The sequence below is a fragment of the Chrysemys picta genome, chromosome 1, assembly GCF_011386835.1.
Source record: "Chrysemys picta bellii isolate R12L10 chromosome 1, ASM1138683v2, whole genome shotgun sequence".
In the NCBI taxonomy this organism is placed as follows: Eukaryota; Metazoa; Chordata; order Testudines; family Emydidae; genus Chrysemys; species Chrysemys picta.
The window spans coordinates 314,030,883-314,058,597 of NC_088791.1; the positions used below are offsets into that span (position 1 = coordinate 314,030,883).

Below are 27,715 nucleotides of genomic sequence, written 5' to 3' on the forward strand. Positions count from 1 at the left end.
GACCGGAGCCAATCTCGACGCAACAGATATCATCATTCGCGCTCCAGCTCCCGCTCAACCAGACACTGGGCCAGAGACTCCCCCCGGGGTACCTCGGCGTCACGGCACCGGGCTTCGTTCCACCATCGCGGGTACCGAAGCAGCTCGTCGAGGGGGTACCGTTCCTTGTCATCGAGGTCCAGATCGCGAGGGAGACGACGCCACAGGCACCGTTCCCATCGCTCCCAAGGCACCAAATGCTCTTCGGCCACCTCGGCCTTGGCACCCTTCTTCCCGTCCTCGGGCCGCGCTGCCCCGCCGGGACAGGTTGTGCCATCAGGTACCCAACAGGGTCAATGGCACGGTACCCCGTAGCAAGGACAGTGGTGCCAGTGGGCACTGTGGCAGCAGGTACCAGCCCACCCGGGGACCTGTTCCGTCGCCGTAGTGTCCCAAGCTCCATCAGCCTCGTCGGGCCGCCCACGGGATAAGTCAACAGGCCAGGACTCAGCTGCCCCGAGACCGGACTCCGACCTGGATCTCGACGCCCCGGCACCAATCGCGGTGCCCAACTCCGCGCATGCCACATCTCCGGCACCAGACGACGCCATTGTGGCGCCTCCGCCTTTGGTCCCACAGGAGGACTTTAAGGCACACCAGGACTTGCTGGAGAGGGTGGCATCCAACCTTCAGCTACAGGCCAAGGAGATGGAGGGACCGTCTGATTCCCTCTTCAACATTCTATCTCCCTCGGCACTGGGCCGCGTGGCCCTGCCGTTACACCAAGGTGTTGCCAATATCACCAGTTCCCTGTGGCAAGCTCCCGCCTCCTTGGCCCCTATCTCCAAGAAGGCTGAAAGGAAGTATTTTGTGCCGGCGAAGGGTCACAAATACCTTTACTCCCACCCGGCACCTAACTCGCTCGTGGTTGAGTCGGTGAACCACAGAGAGCGCCAAGGCCAACCCGCGCCCACCCCTAAGAACAAAGATGCCAAGAGACTCGATTTCTTTGGCAGAAAGATTTATTCGTCAGCTAGTTTTCAGCTGAGAATAGCCAACCACCAGGCCTCACTCAGCAGGTATGACTTTAACCTGTGGGAGTCTTTGCCTAAGTTCGAGCCCCTTCTCCCGGATCGGGATAGGAAGGATTTCAAGGCTCTGGTGGAAGAGGGGTCAGCGGCGGCTAAAGCGGCCCTACAGGCTGCGTCGGATGCGGCTGACACGGCGGCTCACTCCATGGCGTCTGCAATCTCCATGCGCCGGGCATCATGGCTCCTGTTGTCGAGTCTGTCGATGGAGGCCCAATCCCTGATGCAGGACCTCCCATTCAATGGCAAGGCGCTCTTTGCGGACCAAACGGACGTCCAGCTGCATGGGATGAAAGACTCCCACACCACCCTGCAGACCCTGGGCCTCTCCGTCCCTCCGGCAAAGGACAAGGCCAAATCGCTCCCGGCGGCTCAACCCGCTAGGAGCAGATATAAGCCCCCGTACAGAAAGCCTTGAGACCAGAAATGCCAGTCACAGAGGCAGTCCCGCTCTACCCAGCAGCCTGGTCCCTCTAAGGGCAAGAGACAGGGAAAGAGGTGGTTTTGACTATTTACAGGGGGGCACCGGGCCTGTTGCCAGGGAGAGACCCCCCAACCAATAAAGTTTGTGTTCTGCAATCAATAGTCTACCTTCCTCAGGACATGGTCCCGCATAACATCGGACCAGTGGGTCCTCAGCACTTTTGCCGAGGGATACATTTTGCAGTTCACTTCCCCCCCCGCCAAGCCCCCTGCCCCCCAGTGTGGCCCTGGGAGATCCCGAGCAGGTCCGCATCCTGGGTCAGGAGGTGGATCGGCTGCTCAGTCTCGGTGCGGTGTAACACGTCCAGCACAGTTCCAGGGCAAGAGGTTTTACTCCCGATACTTCCTGATCCCCAAGGCAAAAGGGGGTCTCAGACTCATCCTGGACCTGCACGACCCTGAACAGGTTCCTAACCCGTTCCAAGTTCCGCATGGTGTCCCTAACTTCTATTATCCCCACCCTAGACCCGGGAGACTGGTACGCGGCCCTGGACCTCCAGGGCGCTTACTTCCATGTCCACATTTTCGAGGTGCACAGACGCTTCCTCAGATTCGTGGTGGGGATGGAGCACTACCAGTTTACAGTCCTCCCCTTTGGCCTATCCACAGCCCCCAAGGTTTTCACAAAATGTATGGCAGTGGTGGCGGTGTACCTCAGGAAAAAGGGGGTGCAAATCTTCCCCTACCTGGCCGACTGGCTCCTCAAGGGCAATTCTCGTCCAGAGGTGGAGTCCCACATGCAGCTACTCCTGGCCACGTGCAAAAACCTAGGTCTAGTCGTGAACGAGGCAAAATCTACTCTAGTGCCCGTCCAACGCATAGAGTTCATTGGAGTTCTCCTGAACTCCTCCAAGGCCACGGCCTCTCTTCCCCTGGACAGGTTCGAGACCCTAAGGGACCTCATTGTCTCGGTCTGCTCATTCCCGGTGACCACAGCCAGGTCGTGCCTACGGCTCCCGGGGCACATGGCAGCTTGCACATACGTGGTCCGCCATGCCAGACTCCGGATGAGGCCCCTCCAACTCTGGCTAGCCTCCCAGTTCTCCCAGGCCCGGGACAGCCTGGACAAAGTCCTCACAATCCCGTTCCCGGTATTGGCTTCCCTTCAATGGTGGTCCTTCCTGTTGCAAGGGGTTCCCTTCAAGGAGGCCAACCCATCCATAGATCTGACGTCCGATGCTTCAGACCTGGGCTGGGGAGCTCACATGGGAGACGTACAGACCCAGGGTACATGGTCGACCCCGGACTTGTCCCTGCACATAAATGTCAAGGAACTCAGGGCAATATGTCTGGCATGCGTAGCCTTTCTCACGCACCTCCGTGGCAGGGTGGTCAGAGTCCTCACGGACAACACCGCCGCCATGTACTACATCAACAAGCAAGGCGGGACTTGTTCCCTGGCCCTCTGCCGGGCCTTGTGGGAGTTCTGTATAGCCCACAATATCTCCCTGAGAGTGGTTCATCTCCCGGGCATCCGCAATACTCAAGCGGATCGCCTCAGCAGGGTCTTCTCCCCCCAGTACGAGTGGTCGCTCCACTCGGAGGTCACCCACTGAATCTTCCTAGAGTGGGGAGCTCCCCAGATCGACCTGTTTGCAACCCGCCAGAACCGGCATTGCCCACAATTCTGTTCCAGGGGAGGGGTGGGGAAGGGCACGATCTCTGACGCGTTCCTCCTGAGCTGGTCAGGCCAGCTCCTCTATGCCTTCCCCCCGTTTCCGCTCATTGCCAAGGTCCTTCAGAAGGTGAAAGTGGATAAGGCGAGGGTCATTCTCATAGCCCCGGCGTGGCCCCGCCAGCACTGGTACGGGCCCCTCCTATGCGTCTTAGCGGCCCCCCCGAGGGCGCTACTTCTCCGCCCGGACCTCCTCTCCCAAGACGGGGGACACCTCCTCCATCCCAATCTGGCCGTGCTCCACCTGACAGCATGGCTACTCCGTGGCTAAACGAGGAGGAGAACACGTGTTCAGAGCAGGTAAGGTGAGTCCTCATGGAAAGCAGGAAGCCATCCACGCGTCAGACATATGTGGCGAAGTGGTCCAGGTTTGCCAGGTGGGTGTGCGAGCGAGGAGTTTCCCCCTCCACTGCACCTCTCCAGTTTGTCCTACACTACCTTTTATCCCTTAGGACTCATGGTCTGGCACCAGCCTCAGTCAGGGTGCACCTCGCAGCCATATCGGCTTTTCACCCACTGGTGCAAAGACACTCGGTCTTCTCCCACCCTATGACCTCCCGCTTCCTGAAGGGCCTCGACCATTCGTTCCCGTACGCTAGGCCCCCCGTGCCACAATGGGACCTCAACCTGGTCTTGTCACGTCTCACAGCCCTCCCCCCCCTTCGAACCACAGGCCACATGTTCCTGGTCGCACCTCTTGTGGAAGGTGGCCTTCCTCATGGCGATCACATCTGCCCGACGTGTCTCGGAGCTCAGGGCCTTAACCTCAGAACCCCCCTATACTGTTTTCCATAGGGATAAGGTCCAGCTTCGCCCACACCCGGCGTTCCTCCCAAAGGTGGTTTCTACCTTTCACATGGAGCAGAGCATCTTTCTCCCAGTGCTCTGCCCTAAGACCCACTCCTCTAGTGAGGAACGCCGCCTCCACACGCTCAGTGTGTGTAGGGCGTTGGCCTTTTACCTGGATAGAACTAAGCCATTCCGGAGATCCTCTCAACTCTTTATTGCCTCGGCCGAGCGGGCAACCTATCTCTACCCAGCGCCTCTCCTGCTGGATTACCTCGTGCATACGCACATGTTATGACCTGGCAGGGAGTCCCTCGCCTCCTGTCATTAAGGCTCACTCTATGAGGGCTCAGGCCTCATCAGCTGCCTACGCTGCCCATGTCCCCATTCAGGACATCTGGAGGGCGGCCACGTGAGCTTCAGTTCACACGTTTACTTCGCATTACGCGATCGTCGCCCAGTGTAGGGACGACGCTGGGTTCGGCAAGGCGGTACTTCGTCCCGAACCATTGTGAACTCCTACCCACCTCCAACAGATACTGCTTAGAATCACCTACTGTGGAATACACAGGAGCAATCACTCAAAGAAGAAAAGACAGTTACCTGTTCCGTAACTGACATTCTTCGAGATGTGTTGCTCCTGTCTATTCCACACCCCGCCCTCCTTCCCCTCTGTTGGAGTTGTCCAGCAAGAAGAAACCGAGGGTGGGGGGAGCCCATGGCTCCCCTTATAGCACGATATACAGGCGTCACTCCGGGGGTCACTACGGTGCTCCCCCAGTACGGGCACCGCTAAGGGAAAAACTTCCGGCACCGGTGCACGTGGCGAGCACACACACCTACTGTGAAATAGACAGGAGGAACACATCTCGAAGAACGCCAGTTACGGAACAGGTAACTGTCCTATATCAGTGGGGTCACTTGCTACTGCAATGGACTTCAAACATGTTTCAGTGTCAAATTACTCCTGGGCAGGCTAGTTAAGAGGACAACCCACTAGTGAGTCAGGTAGCCTCAAATGGACAAAAGAAGTAGTTCAGAGAGTTTTGCATTTTCTTAGTGTCTACTAGACCTGATGAAATTGTCCTGATAGATAAGGGGCAGCAATTTGGTGAAAGAAATGCAGTGCACGTTTTTGCAAACTATTTGCATCATTTCATTAAAAAATAGGTATTGGAGAATAAAATACACAATGTGCTGAAAGGGGGAAAATTGGAGCTCAAATGTATAGAGAGATTCTATTAAGAAGAAAAAAATACTTGGGCTGGCTCAGGACCCTGTAGCTAGTTCCCATGCTCCTAGCTGAGAGGACTGGGTTTGATTTACAAACTGGATTTGATTTACAAACCCAATTTCTTGCTTCTCAGGGCAGTACAGACTCAAGATAATTGTATACAGCATGCTTAGTTTCTGAGAGGAAGAAGTACCTGAGATCACTCTATAGTGATTCTTCTAACCAATTTGGGAATATTGATTGGCTTTGGAGATTTCTTCCAGCTCTTCTTAGCATGAAAGTTGGTACAGGACATAGAGCTAGAACTTAAGATGGTCAGTGGCAACGGAGAAAATGGGGAAACAGGCTGAGGATCATAGGAAGAGAATCTAGGACATTAAGATGGACTGAATTTTCAGAATAGGTGAGAACAGATCAAGATATTCTGCTATATGTAGGTACTATTAGCATTTCATTACCCATATCCCTATCTTTTGAAATGGATATAAAACAGTGTTTTCTAACATTCACATAATAGTTGTGTATGGATAATATGGTTTGGGAATTCAAAGCATCTATTCAACTATGGAAAACTGAAACTGCAGGTGATAATTCTGCTGCATTCATTATTTATAAGCAAATGTATATGTATTTTTAACACTTCATTGCAGAACCACAAACTGGATTTCATATTGCTTTTAAAATGTTGGATGCAGATGGCAATGAACAAGTTGAAAAAAAGGAGTTCTTTAAGGTATGTAAATACATATTCATTTTTGAAATCTACAAATTTTCTATAAATTATATCCACCAAATGAACAGTACATTAAAAATCTTCGTGTAGTCTTTTGCATCTAATCTGTGATCACATCTTACAATACAGAGAGCTATATTTGCTAATACACTTTATTTATATGAAAGGAATATATTAAAAAGCATCACCAAGGGTTTAAAAGTAGTTATATCATGTTTGAAGTTAACTTTTATAAGCCCTACCTTTCATCCATATCTGCAGATCTCTGTATAGTAGTGGTAATTGCCCCAAGTTTGACCTACCTTAATGTATCAGCTGGAGAAAGTCTTCCAATTTCTAAATATTGACTTTAAAAAGTCACTCTCTGATTTGTTTTAAATTGGATTGTGCTGTTCCACAATAGTAAACAAATATTGTTCCCAAAGTGATATATAATATAGGTGGGGGAAAGAAACTACATTTTTATTTGAAACACAAATGGGGGAAAGTGTTCCACAAATTGAAAAAGAAAACTGTGAAAGACACTTATTTTAAAGCTTTTACGAGAGTATCATTAATTTTGTAGAGTATAAAAAACTATAGTAAGTATTCAATTGGGTCCTTACAGGAAAATATATCTTAAATATTCAAGTCAAAAATAGGAAATGAAAATAACAGAAACCTGGACACTTTTTATGCACTCTTTGTGATCTCCTATTACGTGACTGTAGATAAGCTTTTAAAAGAAGCAGAAATGACTGCTGTCCTCCTGTATGAATTAGTCTCCAATATTACCCTAACGATAAACAGTACTGCGATCAAAGTCAGAAATACACTAAAATCCACTTAATCTGAATCTTAATAATTGGCACACCCGCTTGATTGGGAAAATTGCCAAGGATTCAGTGGAATGTATTTCAATGACTTTAAACATTGGGATAATGGCACACCAATTGCTAGCATAAATTTCTCACTATGCTGTCCTTTGTTCATTTCATGCTGTTTCCCAGCTCAATTATGATTGTTAAATGAGTGTCTTGCCTTAACATTGTTTTAGAAAATATTTTAATGCTTTGGAGTACCTTTTTAAAGCAATTCCTGAAACTAAACAACGTTTCCCAGTGCAGTGTGTACCCATGAACCTCTAATAATTGAGACAATTGCTTAATTTTGGTACATTTGTTTCTCTCTGTTTGTGCCAATTAGGAGGATTCTACTGAACTATTCAGATATAAATTGCACAAACAAATCATAGAATCATAGGACTGGAAGGGACCTCGTGAGGTCATCTAGTCCAGTCCCCTGCACTCATGACAGGACTAAGTATTATCTAGACCATTCCTGACAGGTGTTTGTCTAACCTGCTCTAGTGGCCAAGTTCTATTCAGTACCATTTGCAAAGTATAGGCCCAATCCTGCAAAGTGCTTGAGTGCTCTCAAAGACAAAGGTCTTGTGTGCAAGCTCTTCCAGGTGTGAAAAAATTATTCTAGCAAACTGTTTACATCATTATTCTGCTGATGAAAAATAAAGTCAAATTACAAAACATCCATTTTCTTTTTGCATTTGTCATTCTTACCCACTGGTTCTGATAATCATCCAACAGGACTGTATCAGAGCAATTAAAATACATACTGATCAGTGAAATGTGTCTATTCCAGCTACTGTTTTTTTAAGCTGAACAATACAGAACATTGATAACATACAGATATGGATAAGTCCATTAAAGAAGATGAAAGTCTGTGCTTTTTGGGGGGGGGGGAGGTCTGGCTGCCTGCAGTGCCAGTGCATTAAAAGGTCACTTTACCACTACTTTTTTTTACTGTGTACTGCTGCAGGAAAGCAAGCAAGAAAATTCCTGGTTAAGTATATTACAAGCCTCTCTTCATGTTGTATGTGTTAAATCACATATCTGATTTCCATGTTTCAATCAGTTCTGATTGAATTATCCAATATTAACAACTGAAAGTTACCATAATAGGCAGTGATACAAATCAGTACAAAAATTAGAATCTTGGAGAGGCAATCCTATTAAGTGAATGTCATTGTATTAAGAAAAATTAAGTTACTTTGCATGTCATTAGGTTTCATTAGGTCTGTCAAGCGATTTAAAAAATTAAACGTGATTAATCGCACAATTAAAAAAATTAATCGCATTGTTAAACAATAATAGAATACCATTTATTTAAATATTTTTGATGTTTTCTACATTTTCAAATGTACTGATTTCAGTTACAGCACAGAATACAAAATGTACAGTGCTCACTTTATATTTATTTTTGATTGCAAATATTTGTGCTGCAAAAAAACAAAAGAAATAGTCTTTTTTAGTTCACCTAATACAAGTACTGTAATTCAACCTTTTTATCATGAAAGTTGAACTTACTAATGTAGAATTATGTACAAAAAATAACTGCATTCAAAAATAAAACAATGTAAAACTTTAGCGCCGACAAATCTAATCAGTCCTACTTCCTGTTCAGCCAATTGCTCAGCCAAACAAGTTTGTTTACATTTACAGGAGATAATACTGCCCGCTTGTTGTTTACAATGTCACCTGAAAGTGAGAACAGACGTTCGCATGGCAATGTTGTAGCCGGCATTGCAAGATATTTACGTGCCAAATCCGCTAAAGATTTATATGTCCCTTCATCTTCAACCATCATTCCAGAGGACATGCATCCATGCTGATGACGCGTTCTGCTCGATACCGATCCAAAGCAGTGCAGACCAACGCATGTTCACTTCCATCATCTGAGTCAGATGCCACCAGCAGAAGGTTGATTTTCTTTTCATAGAATCATAGAATATCAGGGTTGGAAGGGACCTCAAGAGGTCATCTAGTCCAACCCCCTGCTCAAAGCAGGACCAATTCCAAACTAAATCATCCCAGCCAGGGCTTTGTCAAGCCGGGCCTTAAAAACCTCCAAGGAAGGAGACTCCACCACCTTCCTAGGTAACGCATTCCAGTGTTTCACCACCCTCCTAGTGAAATAGTTTTTCCTAATATCCAACCTGGACCTCCCCCACTGCAACTTGAGACCATTGCTCCTTGTTCTGTCATCTGCCACCACTGAGAACAGCCGAGCTCCATCCTCTTTGGAACCCCCCTTCAGGTAGTTGAAGGCTGCTATCAAATCCCCCCTCATTCTTCTCTTCTGGAGACTAAACAATCCCAGTTCCCTCAGCCTCTCCTCATAAGTCATGTGCTCCAGACCCCTAATCATTTTTGTTGCCCTCCGTTGGACTCTTTCCAATTTTTCCACATCCTTCTTGTAGTGTGGGGCCCAAAACTGGACACAGTATTCCAGATGAGGCCTCACCAATGTCGAATAAAGGGGAACGATCACATTCCTCGATCTGCTGGCAATGCTCCTACTTATACAGCCCAAAATGCCGTTCGCCTTCTTGGCAACAAGAGCACACTGTTGACTCATATCCAGCTTCTCGTCCACTGTGACCCTTAGGTCCTTTTCTGCAGAACTGCTACCTAGCCATTCGGTCCCTAGTCTGTAGCAGTGCATGGGATTCTTCCGTCCTAAGTGCAGGACTCTGCACTTGTCCTTGTTGAACCTCATCAGGTTTTTTTTTGGCCCAATCCTCTAATTTGTCTAGGTCCTTCTGTATCCGATCCCTACCCTCTAGTGTATCTACCACGCCTCCTAGTTTAGTGTCATCTGCAAACTTGCTGAGAGTGCAGTCCACACCATCCTCCAGATCATTAATAAAGATATTAAACAAAACCGGCCCCAGGACCGACCCTTGGGGCACTCCGCTTGAAACCGGCTGCCAACTAGACATGGAGCCATTGATCACTACCTGTTGAGCCCGACGATCTAGCCAGCTTTCTATCCACCTTACAGTCCATTCATCCAGCCCATACTTCTTTAACTTGGCGGCAAGAATACTTTGGGAGACCGTATCAAAAGCTTTGCTAAAGTCAAGGAATAACACATCCACTGCTTTCCCCTCATCCACAGAGCCAGTTATCTCATCATAGAAGGCAATTAGGTTAGTCAGGCATGACTTCCCCTTCGTGAATCCATGCTGACTGTTCCTGATCACTTTCCTCTCCTCTAAATGTTTCATAATTGATTCCTTGAGGACCTGCTCTAAGATTTTTCCAGGGACTGAGTTGAGGCTGACTGGCCTGTAGTTCCTCGGATCCTCCTTCTTCCCTTTTTTAAAGATGGGCACTACATTAGCCTTTTTCCAGTCATCCGGGACCTCCCCCGATCGCCATGAGTTTTCAAAAATAATGGCTAATGGCTCTGCAATCTCACCCGCCAACTCCTTTAGCACCCTCGGATGCAGCGCATCCGGCCCCATGGACTTGTGCACGTCCAGTTTTTCTAAATAGTCCCGAACCACTTCTTTCTCCACAGAGGGCTGGTCACCTTCTCCCCATACTGTACTGCCCAGTGCAGTAATCTGGGAGCTGACCTTGTTCGTGAAGACAGAGGCAAAAAAATCATTGAGTACGTTAGCTATTTCCACATCCTCGGTCACTAGGTTGCCTCCCTCATTCAGTAAGGAGCCCACACTTTCCTTGATTTTCTTCTTGTTGCTAACATACCTGAAGAAACCCTTCTTGTTACTCTTAACATCTCTTGCTAACTTCAACTCCAAGTGTGATTTGGCCTTCCTGATTTCACTCCTGCATGCCTGAGCAATATTTTTATACTCCTCCCTGGTCATTTGTCCAATCTTCCACTTCTTGTAAGCTTTTTTTTTGCGTTTAAGATCAGCAAGGATTTCACTGTTTAGCCAAGCTGGTCGCCTGCCATATTTACTATTCTTTCTACACATCGGGATGGTTTGTTCCTGCAACCGCAATAAGGATTCTTTAAAATACAGCCAGCTCTCCTGGACCCCTTTGCCCTTCATGTTATTCTCCCAGGGGATCCTGCCCATCTGTTCCCTGAGGGAGTCAAAGTCTGCTTTTCTGAAGTCCAGGGTCCGTATTCTGCTGCTCTCCTTTCTTCCTTGTGTAAGGATCCTGAACCCGACCATCTCATGGTCACTGCCTCCCAGGTTCCCATCCACTTTTGCTTCCCCTACTAATTCTTCCCTGTTTGTGAGCAGCAGGTCAAGAAAAGCTCTGCCCCTAGTTGGTTCCTCCAGCACTTGGACCAGGAAATTGTCCCTTACACTTTCCAAAAACTTCCTGGATTGTCGGTGCACCGCTGTATTGCTCTCCCAGCAGATATCAGGGTGATTAAAGTCTCCCATGAGAACCAGGGCCTGCGATCTAGCAACTTCTGCTAGTTGCCAGAAGAAAGCCTCGTCCACCTCATCCCCCTGGTCTGGTGGTCTATAGCAGACTCCAACCACGACATCACCCTTGTTGCTCACACTTCTCAACTTTATCCAGAGACTCTCAGGTTTTTCTGCAGTTTCATACCGGAGCTCTGAGCAGTCATACTGCTCTCTTACATACAACGCAACTCCCCCACCTTTTCTGCCCTGCCTGTCCTTCCTGAACAGTTTATATCCATCCATGACAGTACTCCAGTCATGTGAGTTATCCCACCAAGTCTCTGTTATTCCAATCACATCATAGTTCCCTGACTGTGCCAGGACTTCCAGTTCTCCCTGCTTGTTTCCCAGGCTTCTTGCATTTGTGTATAGGCACTTAAGATAACTCATCGATCGTCCCTCTTTCTCAGCATGAGCCAGGAGTCCTCCCCTCTTGCACTCTCCTGCTTGTGCTTCCTCCCAGGATCCCATTTCCCCACTTACCTCAGGGCTTTGGTCTCCTTCCCCCGGTGAACCTAGTTTAAAGCCCTCCTCACTAGGTTAGCCAGCCTGCTGGCGAAGATGCTCTTCCCTCTCTTCGTTAGGTGTAGCCCATCTCTGCCTAGCACTCCTCCTTCTTGGAACACCATCCCATGGTCGAAGAATCCAAAGCCTTCTCTTCGACACCACCTGCGTAGCCATTCGTTGACTTCCACGATTCGACGGTCTCTACCCCGGCCTTTTCCTTGCACAGGGAGGATGGACGAGAACACCACTTGCACCTCAAACTCCTTTATCCTTCTTCCCAGAGCCACGTAGTCTGCAGTGATCCGCTCAAGGTCATTCTTGGCAGTATCATTGGTGCCCACGTGGAGAAGCAGGAAGGGGTAGCGATCCGAGGGCTTGATGAGTCTCGGCAGTCTCTCCATCACATCGTGTATCCTAGCTCCTGGCAAGCAGCAGACCTCTCGGTTTTCCCGGTCGGGGCGGCAGATAGATGACTCAGTCCCCCTGAGGAGGGAGTCTCCGACCACCACCACCCTCCTCCTCCTTTTGGGAGTGGTGGTCGTGGAATCCCCATCCCTAGGACAGTGCATCTTTTGCCTCCCAATCGGTGGAGTCTCCTTCTGCTCCCTTCCCTCAGATGGGTCATCTAGTCCACTCTCCGCATTAGTACCTGTAGAGAGAACATGGAAACAATTGCTCACCTGTATCTCCATTGCTGGTGCATGGACGCTCCTCTTTCTCCTTCTGGAGGTCACATGCTGCCAAACCTCTTCACAATCCTTCTGTCCCTGCTGCGCCTGCTCTGAATCTTCAGAACATTGTGGCCGTAGAAGCATCTCCTGACGTCTGTCCAGGAAATCTTCATTTTCCCTTATGCAACGCAGAGTCGATACTCGTTTCTCCAGCCCTCGAACCTTCTCTTCCAATATGGAGACCAGCTTGCACTTTGTACAGACAAAGTCGCTTCTGTCCTGTGGAAGAAAGACAAACATGGCACAACCTGTGCAGGTTACAACAGCTGATCGCTCACCTTCCATATCACCGTCCTCTTAAGAGCTTCCTCAACTGTTGCAGGAACAACTCAGAGAAACCTGCAGATGAAAGCCTCAATGAGCTCTCCCTAGGCGAACTCCCGCTGTTAGCCTCTGCTGTTCACCGCTCAGCTGGTTCGCTGCTGACTGCCCTTATATACCAGTCAGGCCCACTCAAGGCCCAGCTGGAACAAAGCACTCCCAATTCACACTTTTTGATGGTTTGGGTGCTGTAGTTTCTGCATCAGAGTGTTGCTCTTTTAAGACTTCTGAAAGCATGCTCCACACCTCATCCCTCTCAGATTTTGGAAGGCACTTCAGATTCTTAAACCTTGGGTTGAGTGCTGTAGCTATCTTTAGAAATCTCAAATCGGCACCTTCTTTGTGTTTTGTCAAATCTTCAGTGAAAGTGTTCTTAAAATGAACAACGTGCTGGGACTGCTATAACATCCGAGACTGCTATAACATGAAATACATGGCAGAATGCAGGTAAAACAGAGCAGGAAACATACTATTCTCCCCCAAAGAGTTCAGTCAAAATTTAATTAACGCATTATTTTTTTAACTAGCGTCATCAGCATGGAAGCATCTCCTCTGGAATGGTGGCCAAAGCATGAAGGGGCATACAAATGTTTAGCATATCAGGCACGTAAATACCTTGCAATGCTGGCTACAAAAGTGCCTGTTCTCACTTTCAGGTGACTTAAATAAAAAACCGGCAGTATTATCTCCCGTAAATGTAAACAAACTCGTTTGGCTGAGCAATTGGCCGAACAAGAAGTAGGACTGAGTGGACATGTAAGCTCTAAAGTTTTACATTGTTTTGTTTTTGAGTGCAGTTATATAACAAAAAAATCTACATTTGTAAGTTGCACTTTCACAATGAAGATATTGCAGTATGGGACTTGTATGAGGTGAATTGAAAAATACTATTTATTTTGTTTATCATTTTTGAAAATTGCAAATTGCAATTTGAAAATTGCAAGTATTTGTAATCAAAAATAATAATATAAAGTGTACACTTGGTATTCTGTGTTGCAATAGAAATCAATATATTTGAAAATGTAGAAAAACGTCCAAAAATATTTAATAAATTTCAATTGGTATTCTATTATTTAACAGTGTGATTAAAACTGCAATTAATCGCGATTAATTTTTTTTTAGTTAATTGCGTGAGTTACCTGCAATTAATTGACAGCCCTACTTTTGATATTGTATTAAGGAATTAAAATGGAAGTTGTAAGAGCATAGAAAATGTATTCTAAACCCATGAAAGTCATTAAATTCAAAATTGTCCTCAAGGATCCTCAGAGGATTGCTTCATCAGGCAAATAGTTACGGAAATTGGATGTTTGTTTTTTGTCCCCTCTCCCCGCAGAATGGTCTTGTTTTGGGGGGAGGGTGGAACAAACCCCATGTGGGTACAGAGCAGGAAGAGGAAAACAATCTCTGCAGTCACCGAGGGAATCTTCTCATGTGGTTAGATATCAAACATTTATGAGCGGTGAATATTTTAAAGTGTTCATTTCTGGGTAGCACTAGTTTGGTAGACTGAAAACTAAGAATTTATCATCAGGCCTTTAGACTTTGCATATCAGCTGTAAATGCACTGATGAAAGAAAATCCTGGTCCTCAAACTTTTAGAATGTTAAAAATGAAAACTGTTACGTAAACACGATTAGTCTGCCTGAATCAAGTGTCTATATAGCTGACAAATTAAATGTCTGTATAGCTAACAAAAATCTACTCACCCCTGTTGTGTCATGATTAGTTTCCAAAGAAAATAAGTCACAACTATTTTTGAGTTTCTTTTGCCTGTGTTTCACAACTTTGCCTCCTCCTGAGTTTCTTTTATTCCAGTCTCCTCTCAGTCTCGTAATGTGTTTATTATCTACAGAGTCTCACTGATTGACCCAGCAAGTGTTGTTTTGATACTACTGTCGCTTTTCTTTTCCAATGATATAATGACCAAAAGGCTTCTATGTGTCATGGAAAATAGATTTTCTTTGTTGGAACATTACTTTCAATTTGTTTCCCAGTAATGTAAATCAGATTTGAGGCAGTCTCTCTGGTAGCACGATCAAAGGAGGAGAGTGTGTGCACTGTCTCCCTGACGGACTGAGTACAGTTACTCCTGGTTCTGAATGTGCTGGGAAAGGTCTGCTCCATCACCTGGTAAATGGGCCGATGTCCCTTATAGAATCATAGAAGGTTAGGGTTGGAAGGTCATTTAGTCCAACCCCCTGCTCAAAGCAGGACCAATCCCAACAAAATCATCCCAGCCAGGGCTTTGTCAAGCCAGCTCTTAAAAACCTCTAAGGATGGAGATTCCACCACCTCCCTAGGTAACCCATTCCAATGCTTCACCACCCTACTAGTGAAATAGTTTTTCCTAATATCCAACCTAGACCTCCCCTACTGCAACTTGAGACCATTGCTCCTTGTTCTGTCATCTGCCACCACTGAGAACAGCCTAGCTGCATCCTCTTTGGAACCCCCCTTCAGATAGTTGAAGGCTGCTATCAAATCCCCCCCTCACTCTTCTCTTCTGCAGACTAAATAAGCCCAGTTCCCTCAGCCTCTCCTTGTAAGTCATGTGCCCCAGCCCCCTGATCATTTTCGTTGCCCTCCGCTGGACTCTCTCCAATTTGTCCACATCCTTTCTGTAGTGGGGGGCCCAAAACTGGATGCAGTACTCCAGATTTGGCCTCACTCATGCCGAATAGAGAGGAATAATCACTTCCCTCGATCTGCTGGCAAAGCTCCTATTAATGCAGCCCAATATGTCGTTAGCCTTCTTGGCAACAAGGGCACACTGTTGACTCATATCCAGCTTCTCGTCCACTGTAATCCCCAGGTCCTTTTCTGCAGAACTGCTGCTAGGCAGTTGGTCCCCAGTCTGTAGCAGTGCATGGGATTCTTCCATCCGAAGTTCAGGACTCTGCACTTGTCCTTGTTGAACCTCATCAGATTTCTTTTGGTCTAATCCTCCAATTTCTCTAGGTCACTTGGGACCCTACCCTACCCTCCAGCGTATCTACCTCTCCCCCTAGCTTAGTGTCATTTGCAAATTTGCTGAGGGTGCAATCCATCCCATCATCCAGATCATTAATGAAGATGTTGAACAAAACTGTCCCTAGGACCGACTCCGGGGGCACTCCGCTGGGGCTGCCAATTAGACATTGAGCCAGCTTTCTATCCACCTTATAGTCCATTCATCCAATCCATACTTCTTTAACTTGCTGGCAAGAATACTGTGGGAGACTCTATCAAAAGCTTTGCTAAAGTCAAGGTATATTATGTCCACTGCTTTTCCCATATCCACAGAGCCAGTTATCTCATCATAGAAGGCAATCAGGTTGGTCAGGCATGACTTGCCCTTGTTGGATCCATGTTGACTGTTCCTGATCACCTCTCCTCCAGGTGCTTCAAAATGGATTCCTTGAGGACCTGCTCCATGATTTTTCTGGGGGCTGAGTTGAGGCTGAGGTTTGTAGTTCCCCAGATTTTCCTCCTTCCCTTTTTTAAAAATGGGCACTATATTTGCCTTTTTCCAATCATCCAGGACCTCCCCTGATCGCCATGAGTTTTCAAAGATAATGGCCAGTGGCTCTGCAATCACATCAGCCAAGTCCATCAGCACCCTCAGATGCATTGCATCTGGCCCCATGGACTTGTGCATGTCCAGCTTTTCTAAATAGTCCTTAACTTGTTCTTTCACCACTGAGAGCTGCTCACCTCCTCCCCATATTGTGTTGCCCAGTGCAACAGTCTGGGAGCTGACCTTGTCTGTGAAGACCAAGGCAAAAAAAGCATTGAGTACATTAGCTTTTTCCACATCATCTGTCACTAGGTTGTCTCCCCCATTCAGTAAGAGTCGCACACTTTCCCTGACCACCCTCTTGTTGCTAACATACCTGTAGAAACCCTTCTTGTTACCCTTCAAATCCCTTGCTAGCTGTAACTCCAATTGTGCTTTGGCCTTCCTGATTACACCCCTGCATGCTGGAGCAATATTTTTATACTCCTCCCTAGTCATCTGTCCAGGTATCCACCTCTTGTAAGCTTCCTTCTTGTGTTTAAGCTCATTCATTACCCAGCCCTGATTCATTCCATGAGCCCCATCCACCCTGTGCTCTGAATGAAAGATCCTCTGGAGGAAAAAAAAAAGTATACGATCATGTAATTAAAGATTGTATCATAATGCATAGTGAATTAAAGTTGATTAATTCTAGCATTACTAGAAAATAAATTGAGCAAGGTGAGGCCAGAGACAGTAGTACATTTTCATCTAGGGTAAATGAAGTGATTAAGCCAATTGAAAAAGAAAATTGGCTAGCGCATGGGGAAGACATTTTGGCATCTACACAACAGCAGGGGAGAGGAACTTAGTGTTTAGTTTTCAAAGAATACATTTCAAAGGTCTTCTGGACTATAAAAGGGAAGACAGAGGACCTCTCAGTTATCCATAGCTTAGGGAACAAAGTGGACAGCACCTTCTGATTCCATGAATATTGGATCCTCTGTCCTGGAGGGCTGGATATGGTAGTAACTTGATGTAGGTAAGAAAACTGCTTAGGCAAAGATTGTAACTTGCTAGTTTTAGTCACTAGAAAGCACGTTGTGTTGTGTTTTGTTTTTAACCATACCTGTATCTTTTTCTCTTGCTTAGTATCACTTAAATTTCTGTTCTTTATTAATAAACTTATTCTTAGTTTTACTATGACCATCTCAGTGCTGTTATATTGAAGTATAGAGTGAGTCCTCAATTAACATAACAGGCTGGCGTGTGTACTGTCTCTTTGGAGGCAATGAACTTAATGATTTCTGAGAGGATCCAGTGAGAGGGACTGGACATTACAGAGGGTGTAATGAGAGATTCTAGGAGATGGGATATCTCCATTAATTTTTTGTGGGGAGGGATAGCTCAGTGGTTTGAGCATTGGCCTGCTAAACCCAGGGTTGTGAGTTCAATCCTTGAGGGGGCCACTTAGGGATCTGGGGCAAAATCAGTACTTGGTCCTGCTAGTGAAGGCAGGGGGCTGGACTCGATGACCTTTCAAGGTCCCTTCTAGTTCTAGGAGATGGGATGGGAGGGACACCTCTGGGGAACTTGGAACTGGGATTCACTGATTATTACCTGCATGGCAAAATTAAAGCTGGCAGAGTCCCGAGGAATTTCCTGGTGAAGCAGACAGATTAGTGTGGCAAAGAGTGGACACACAGTCTAATCTTGCTAAGGCAGAGGAGTAAAACAGTGGCTTATGGTTCTGGGCTGCCCTGAGTGGAGCACCAAACGAGTGCACATCACAAAAAAACTGGAAGCCAAAAATTAACTGAACATGGACAATGAACTACTCTCTCAGTCCTGGAGGTGTGGCATACAATACTTGTACAGTCTCCAGCGCTAACAGTTCCACAAGCACTAACTTCAGTGTATAATTCTAAAGATGAAAAATTGTTTCATTTGTTTTTGTTTTCAAAAATGAAGAAGTCTATTCTACTAAAGCTAGTCGTCTTCTGAGAAGATTGCTTAAGTGAGGTTTTTACTCACGAAAGCTTATGCCCAAATAAATCTGTTAGTCTTTAAGGTGCCACCAGACTCCTTGTTGTCTTCTTAATAATATATTTCTTTGGTAGAGAAGCATCAATTATGCATAATATGCCTCATCCTCTTTGACTTGTTTTATTTAAAGGATGATGGCCATTAGTGTATTACTGTGATGAACTGATATAACAAAGATAAATGTTACAATGTGATGAGAATCTCTTACGTAAGGGCACAGTTCTCTCTAGTCCACTGGAAATTACCTCCTCCTCCTCATCCCACCCCCCTTGTCCTGGAAAAACCTCTTCAAACTTCTGAAAAGACCAATTACCGTAATTTTTTTTTCTAGAAAGTGGATAATGAACTTCATGGGTATTTATGTACAGTTTTAGAAAACAACAAACAAGTCTTATAGATAGCTTTCTTTCAAAATTACACTTTAAGCCTAGACATGTGAGTGAGTGCGCTCAGCGGATTGTATATTTAAAAAAAATTCTCACAAACATTGAAACCAATGAAAAATCACATTTCTTTGGTTTGTGGAAGAATAAAAGTTTTGCTGCTTCATCTCTTGTGTTTTCATGTAAACAAAAGGTAGAAATTCTTCAGATAAGAAAGTAAAGGGGAGTTTTCAAACAAATTGGCTTAATTTTTCCACTTGTGAGCAATCATGAATTTGTCCAAAGCAGAATTTGCTATGAAAATTTGGTTCATTACCAGAAGAACTTCATGCTCCTACAAAGGCAATGCTTTTACTATAGGCATCAAAGGTACTGCAAGAACCAGAAATAGGACATCAGCCAAGGATAAAGGCCTCATTGTGCTAAAGATTGTAAAAGGCCTTATTGTGCTAAAGCATGTTATAAAAAAGCCAGTCCCTGACTCAGAGAACTCAGAATCTAGGTTCTGACAAGACACAACAGGTAGATTAGACAAACAGAATGAAAGGGGTTGGAGAAGAAGGGTAACAACAGTGTGAGCAATAAACGGTGTTCTTGGCTCACCATCTGCAGAGCCATGTCAGCCAGTATTGCTTTTTAGGCATCATGGCAAAAATGAACTAAGGAGGGATTTGAAAACAAAGTAGTGGCTTTATGGATTTTGTTAGGAAGCTTTTCCCATTAATAAGGGACAGCATGAGAGATGGCTCAGAAATGTTTGAGAGAGAAAACAGACTAGAAGATGGCAATATAAATATTGGTTTTAAAAACATCTTCCCTAAGTGACTTGAAATCCACAGTGATCTGTTTATGTCTATGCCTGTATCCCAAATGTAATGACAAGTTCCTTGTTCTTTTATTTTTGCTATCCATTTGAGGACTGGTACAAATGTCTATGAAAGGTAGGTGAACTTTGCTATGTACTATGTTAACTCACTTGATTTTGTGAGTATGTTGACTTCTCAAGCTGTTTGTGAACAGTTATAAAATATATCCATTAAGAAAGCTTGCTGCTGAGGGTGTTTCTGAATGATACATACATATTTATAGTAAAGTGCAGATTAATAGCTGTATTTTTCCTGATATAATTATTTTAAATATTTTGTGTGCTGTTTGAAAATTTTACCTAAGTGACTTTTGAAAATGAGACTGACTTAGGCTCTATGCGACTTTTGAAAATGAAACTTAGGTGCTTTTTTAAAATTCTATTCATTGACTCATTCAAGAACATTTTATTTTTTTAAAAAGTCCAGGCCACATTTTGATTTAAAAAACAAAAAGTAGTTTCTCTGACTAACTAGTTAAATTGCTTTGAATTTGAAATTAGCTGGTCTTGTTAACCATATGGTACCTTATTTAAACAGACAAGTTTTTTGTTGTCTAGAGGGAGGGTTTACGCCATTTGAGAACTATCCCAAAGCATTTAAATATGCATTGGTAAAGTAGTTGGGGTGGGGAAACATAACCATATTTTCCACTTTCATATTCTTATCTCCTTATTCTTATGATCCTGGATGTAACATCCCTGAATCTTGAGATTTTTCAGGGGTGCATGGTAAAAAAAGATGCTCCCAATATAAGAGAACCTCTGTCAGTAAGACTAGAATGACAAGTAAAAAGACAGCTCATTATCCAGTGTTTTGCTTGAACTTATTAAGCAAGAGAACTGTGATGGATTGGACCTCTGTAGAAAAGAGGGAGGAAGGGTAAACATTTGGGCAAAATATCTTTTAAATATATAAAGGGTTTTTTAACAAAATAATTTGATGGTCAGAAAACAGAGCAATAGGAAAATATGAGATTAATTAAAAGGTGAGGTTAATAAAAAATATTCCTGAAATACAAATACAAAAATCTTAAGCCAATCGAAAGGTTTACAGATTCTCTGTTTCTGTTGTTATGTTTAGCTTCAGAAAATCATTGGGAAGCAAGATGACGTGAGAAAAGCTTCTGGACATGAAACAGTGTCACAGGTATGCTTATAGACAGTAAGTTAATCATTTTCCTTAAGCAGGTTTCTATAGAACTTACACTAAACTATGTTAGCGTTTCTTGCAGCGTTTATAAATTAATTCATCCATGTCAACTCTGGTACTTCTAATTAAATGAAAGTGCATGATCTGTCCCCTCCGCTATTTAATTTTGGTAAGAGAAGTATTATAAATGTTTTTCAGTTTTACTTCTGAGTTTCCTAATAAAACATATTAAAGTAATGTACTTCAGTACTATGTAGCCACTCTGTTATTTAGAGTCCATAAGCTTGTATTTAAAAGCAATGTTTTTATAATTTGTGAAAAACTGTGTTGATAGAAAGAATAATATATTGTTACATGAGGAAAGAGGCTGTATCTCAGATAGGTAAGTCCCAAGCCATATAGGGCTTTATAGGCTAAAATCAACGCACCCAAGAACCAATATGCAATCAGCGCAGACTATAGAGTAGCTTCCACATTCTGCATCAGCTTCAGTTTCTATTGCTTTACAATGTGGCCCCTAATCTTGTGTTGAGAAAGGCATGGATTACTTTAGCCAGGTCCACATCCAATGAAAATGGTTGCAGTCTCTGGACCAGTTGAAGATATAAAAAAGAATCCTAGACATAATCTTCCAACAGTACTTGGGGCTCCCACAGATTGATAACTTTGTTAACAAATGGCTACCACAATCCTCAATTAAAGGAGCAGATATAGTCCTCCTCATATCTTTTGGCTGCCTCCCTCAGTCTACCAACATTACCTAATTTTTTCTCAGACTGAGCTTCAGCCAGCTAGCTGTCATCCACTCTGTAATCTCTACTAAACACACAGATAAGGCATTCTATACCAATGGCTAGATTGTATGAGATTGAGAAACAGAGTTGGGAGTCGTCAGCATAACACCTTATGTTTGAAGGTAGCTGTTAAAACTAACAATGTCAGTAAGAACACATTGCCAGGAGGAGATGAATGCACCACCACCACTAGTGCTTTCTCTGTCCTGCACCCAGATTAGAACCCAGATTGACAGGGGTCATGGAGATCTGAGGCATCTATGTATTTGAAAGTTGTCTCATCACAACCTTCTTTACAATTTAGCTAAAATTGGAAGATCAGATACTAAGGTGATACCTGGCTAGATTGTCATCGTCCAGCAAGATGGTGAAGAGGAGCTTTCTTATGAAAGCCAGCAATCTGCAAGACACTGATAGTTTCTACAAACTACAGAAACAGTTCTTCCTCACTGGCCTTCAACAAACAGGAAGACATGATTGTGGTACAAAGTATTCCTAACATTAAGTATGAAGACCTGGTGTTTGCCCCATCAAGATATTGCTCTGCCTCCATAGAAGCAGATAATTCAGTCTAAATCTGCTTTACTTTCTCGAAAGTAATATACAATTCCCTTTTGCTTTGGAAAATTTTATCAGCCACCAAATGAAGACAGCTCAGATTAACCAGGCTGTCCACTATTCATAAAAATAGTGGATTGAGGTTTAGCCAATACTAGGTGGAAGCAAAAATTCTTTTCTTTGCCCCATCGCAGTTACAGCATAAGAATTCAAAGGACCTTTATGATGCAATTGGTCACATTTAGCTGTGAACACCTCAGCTCTCTAGGAACTAATTTAAGAGTTGAGACTAAGGGCAAGTCTACACTCAAGTGCTACGTCGGCGCAGCTGCATTGATGCAACTGTGACGCTGCTGCACATCTGGTGAAGACACGCTATACGATAGGAGAGCACTCTCCTGTCAGCATAATTACTCCACCTCCACGAGAGGCGGAAGTTATGTTGACGGGATAGTGTCTCCCGCCGACATAGCGCTGGTGTGGATAGTGCTTAAGTCAATGTAACTCACGTCGTTCAGGGGTGTGTCTTTTTCAAACCCGTGAGTGACATAAGTTGCATCAACTTAAGAAGTAGTGTAGACCAGCCCTAAATATCTTAACTGTGCTTTAAACCGTACTCCAGCTTGTTTCCTCAAAGGACTCTCATTAGAAAAATCTGTGAAGTAATATATTACCTACACAATATAATGTAATTTCTTAAAGGGTCACTTTCATCTGGAATTCTAGTCAGTTTTAAAAATACAAGTTAAAAATAGCATTGGGTCATACAAATCCCTCTGCCAATTTTTGTGGTTTTATAGTCCTATTTTCTTGTTTAAAAAAAAATCTATTTTTCTTTCCTGTTGCTATGTAAAAAAAGCCACACTAACTCTGGAAACTCAATAACTAACAGAATAAAAACCAAAACTGACTCTACACAAAGTCCTGTCAAAGTAAACAAAGTACAAAAAATTTTCTCTAATATCTTAATGTTGTGGTAATCGTTGGTGTTATTTTTAAATGTAGTAGATAAAAGATGAGCTGTCAGAAGTATGATTTTTTAAAGTTGATTGTGTCCCCTTAGAGCCAAAGGATTACTACAGTAGTTTCAGCGGAGAAAAATAAGTACATAGTTTCTCAACGCTATTATGATTTACATATGAGATTACTTTCTTACAAAGACCAACAATCCTAGGATTTTGTCTTGTCTGAAATGCTCAGTTAGAACTTTTAAGAGCCTTAATCACTCTGAGGATGGGGAGTAGATAGACCCTAAAGTTATGCCTATACAAGGCTAGTGCCAGGGGAGATGCTGTGTGGAGCACCCTGACTACCAGGATTTGATACATCTTGGAAATGGTGTAGCCAGTACATAAATGGGCAAGTGCATAGATTTGGCAGGTGGGCCACATCCACACATGCTGTCTCTTCGGCCCATCTAGCCTTGCTGCCACCAGCACTAACTGCCTGTCCCACCTGGCATTCCTTCCCCTCCCCATGAGGGACTCACAAAGAAACAGTTGTAATTGTGACATAAGTATTAAAGCCTGTTGGTGACTGACTGTCTGTTCTGCAGAGCTCCCAGATGGTATTATTGTTATTTATTAGTATTACTATAGCCCTTAGGAGTCCTAGTCTTGGACTAGGACCCCGTTATATTAGGCACTGTACAAAGAGAACAAACTCCTTGCTGCCTCAAGGAGTTCACAGCCATCTTATATCTTAAATGAAGTCACACATTCTGTTGAGATGGTTGCTGCCAGTAGGTCGCTCCAAATGCCAATTCAAATTAAAAAGTTTGTTTTGAGAAAATTAAAATTTTAAATTTAAAAATACCTTTAGTTTGACATATGTAGGGTTTCGCCATGTATTTAGATTGAGAAATGCTTTTTTGCCCTATCCATTTCAGAGGGCTTTTCATCAGTTCAGTGAGCACCACTTTCTTTGGAGGCCATTAGGCAAAATTTTATTGCAACATAAGAAATGTCATAGCCTAGAGATCTGTGGTCCCTCTCATCCAGTATCCTTTCTCCAACACCCTGGGCAATGCCAGATGCTCATGAAGATGATGTAAAAAACCCCTTGTTTCCCTTTATTTTACAATGTTAAAACCTGGGTGAGGGGATATTGTTTGTTTCGTTTTGTTTTGTGACTGCAGCTGGTGATCATCTCCAGCACTGAAGCATGGGGAGTGGTATTGCTTATAATTGTTCCCTAGCTAGTGTATTTCCTAGCTAACTTACAGAAGTGTATGTTGTCCTAAACAGTATCAAAATGGAAAAACCTCTGGGACATATTGAGGAGGTATTGATTTTCACCAATAATACAGGTAGAATTTAATAATAAAGGGGACTTTGACCCAAAAAACCCACCATAAAGAACAATCACATTGTTTCTAAGACTGGTACATAGTCAAACCAGTTTCTTAAACTATTTAAATACTTTTAATTATTAATGTGTAATTTTTCAAAAAGGCTAAAATAAGTATAATGGTACAAAATGAACTTTAATTACCATTAGCAAGGAGTGATTAATAGTGTAAGATGTTTTGCATTTGTTTATAAAGTAAAGTTTCATATTAGGCAAGATAATACAGTATATTATCTACTTTGACAGTTGTTTCCAAATGACAAATTAGGCATATGGTTCTGAATTCTATAATTAGCTTGTTTCTACATGAAGTATCTCGCTTGTGTCTTTTGTGAAACATTTAACTTGTTCTTAGGGACACCGCTATTGATCTCTTAAAAACAGGAGATTTTAAACTCTTAAACTGAAATTTGATGCAACTATAAACAACTTACTCTCAGACCTGGCCATATGCATTTTCCACTGATGTCCATTTTGATCATGTGTCAAGCACTCTTTCTATTCATAACTTCTTCACTCATAAAACTCCTTTTCCATTCTTTGTTCTGGAGAGAGATGATGATTTGCTTTTTTCACCTCTGAACTGGACTACAGCGCTGCAGTATGCCTGGGCATGAAAGCTTCAGCACTTAGGAAACACCAACTAATACAGAACACTCCAGCACTTCCTCTCAGCAACAGTGGCTACTGTGAGCACATCACACTTGTCATCTGCTTTGTACATTGCCTTCCATAGAATATCAAATCAAATTCAATGTCCTCAGTCCTTATCTTCAAGGTGCTCCATAAGTCCACCATACCTAAAAGATCATCTAAAGCTCCAGGATGAAGACTGTGGTCAACAACTGTGACCCTCTGACACTATGGAACCCTCTACAATAAGGGTAAAGCTTGTCTGCATGGGAGACAGAACTTTCTTGGGGGCTGTTCCAAGACTGTGGAATGAACTCCTACAGGAACTAGGGACCATCACGAACCTCACCACCTTCTGTTCCATGTGCAAGGCACGTTTCTTTGACCCTGCCTTCTCTAATATAAATAGCAACATGTATATTTTAAAAAACTACCCAAACAAAATAAAGCGCTGCACATACTTCTCCCCTTAGGGAGAGAATGAGAGAACAAGCAATATGTGACAGATGTTAGTCATGTAGCTTAATGCAGTATTGGAAGGTGCTCAGATACAACGATAAAGAATAAAATAGTTTTGACTCTTCTAAATGAATTTATGAAAATCTTTTTTTTCTCATTTCTGCACTTATTTTTGTTCTGAAAATAGAGACTGTCTCCCCACCACAGTTTGTAACACCTCTTTGAATAGCTTCCACTGCCGAATACTGTGTTTCTACTCTAGCTAATTAATACTTGCCAATAGACTGATACTTAAGGCCCCAGTCCTGCAAACATTGAGTTCATTGGGACTGCTCGCATGAGTAAAGTTACACACATTCTCGAGTGTTTGCAGCATCAGGTCCTCCATTAATTTAATTTTTAAACAAATTCCATGATTTAATAAGGAAAAATTTTGTTTCATCTGAGCCATATATGGTTCTTGATTGAAAAGGACTAGTTTCAGGATTTGAAGTAAAATTTTCAAAAGCACCTATGTGATTTAGGAGCTTAACTTACTTCAAAAAAAAGTATCCTTTTATTTCCATATAATAAAATTGCAGTAGAAATATAGGCTCTTATGTTCGTAGTACATACTGTGTTTCTGTACAGTATATTTCCAATAATATTACCTTAATTTCAGTAGATTGGAAAGACGCATATCATAGAATCATAGAATATCAGGGTTGGAAGGGACCTCAGGACCTCCTTACTTGGTACAGATCAGCACTGTAGCTAAACTTAATTCTTGGAAGTCTGTTTCTAAAGATTATTATTCAGTAGGACAACCAGACAGCAAGTGTGAAAAATCGGGACGGAGGTGGAGGGTAATAGGAACCAATATAAGAAAAAGATCCAAAAATCAGGACTGTCCCTATAAAATCGGGACATCTGGTCACCCTATTATTCAGTGATGTGTTTGGATACTAGATTAGGTCACCATTCATTCCCAAAGCTGAGGGAGAAAGTTTCAAAATCTTAAATTATGTTTCCACCTAACCTCAGAAGAGTGAGGGGTTGGAAATATTAATACATCTCTCATACCTTTTAACAAAGAATTGTCGTGGGGGTATTAATTTATACAATACGTGGAGATCAGCAGGAAAGGCAGCTAATGATTCTGTGGACAAAAAAGAATTATGTACTAACAATGTACCTTAATTGAATAGCATTAACCTTGGCAAAAGAAGTTTTTTGAAACCTTTAAGCTGTTGTCTCTCAGGTTTCCTATCACACATTCTGCTTTCAAGAAAAGTACTATTTTGTAGTTTTTTAAACACACTTAACTCTCACTAGTGTAGTGCTTGGACATGTGCCAATTCCACCTTGGAATTTCAACTGATAAAGAGGGTAGCAAACAAGTAGGTGCATATTTATTATAAATCCAGGGATAGGCTTTGTCATCTTAGATAAGATGAGATAGGTATTGTTTATATGTCGTCTTCTAGCTTATAAGGAGAAATCTGAGTAGAGAAACAACGTGCCTTTTCTGTTGTAGATTTAGTCTTTAAAAGGTTATTATAAACACTTGCTTTTCAGCCATAGTTTTCAGAACAACAGAAGAGATTTTGACTTCACAGGCATATAGATAAAAGTGGACTTTTGAAAGCATTATGTTGTTACTTAGTTGTAAGTTAAATTTTTAAAATAAATGATTTCAGGAAATCTATTATGTACTTTTTAAATCCATCTTTAATATGTAAATTGAAAGTACAAAACTAATTAGAAACAGATACTATGGGCAGATCCTCCTTTGTTTCTTCTTGAAAAGCCATGGATGCTGACATGACAACAAAAAGTTTTGCTTTTGACTTTCAAATAAGCATATATGAATGTTTTATACATCAGTCATCATATATGAAGCCTAAGCATTTAAACTTCTGAAGCACAGACCTTGGGAATATTTAAATTGTCTACCTGCAGTCAAATGATAAAATGCAGTGCCATTGCATGAGTCCTGAAAAGATTGTTTTTAAGTTAGCTCATACTTATCTCATATTACTGGCATTTTATGAAATGTGGCATAGAATAGAAACAAGGAATGTTACCTCTTTAACTGTAAAATACTTTGTCACATATGCAGTAAGCATGAAACACACAGTGGACTAATGGGACTTGTTATTGATGATGCTGAAAGCTAAATAACCATTAGTATTAAATCTCATGAATAGATTCTTGTCTTTCATCTTACCTCTTCAGCAGGATAAAA

The 27,715-nt window shown here is 43.2% G+C and overlaps 1 protein-coding gene across 2 annotated transcripts in view; it reads left to right on the plus strand.

Annotated features, from left to right (window-relative positions):
* The window catches only part of MICU2 (mitochondrial calcium uptake 2), a 252,718-nt gene that overhangs the window by 209,708 nt on the left and 15,295 nt on the right, over positions 1-27,715 (plus strand). For both annotated transcript variants that reach the window (XM_005304375.5, XM_005304376.4), the window contains 2 exons: positions 5,896-5,978; positions 20,627-20,692. In XM_005304375.5, coding sequence (XP_005304432.1) covers positions 5,896-5,978; positions 20,627-20,692 — 149 coding nt within the window. The remainder of the gene's footprint in view (positions 1-5,895; positions 5,979-20,626; positions 20,693-27,715) is intronic.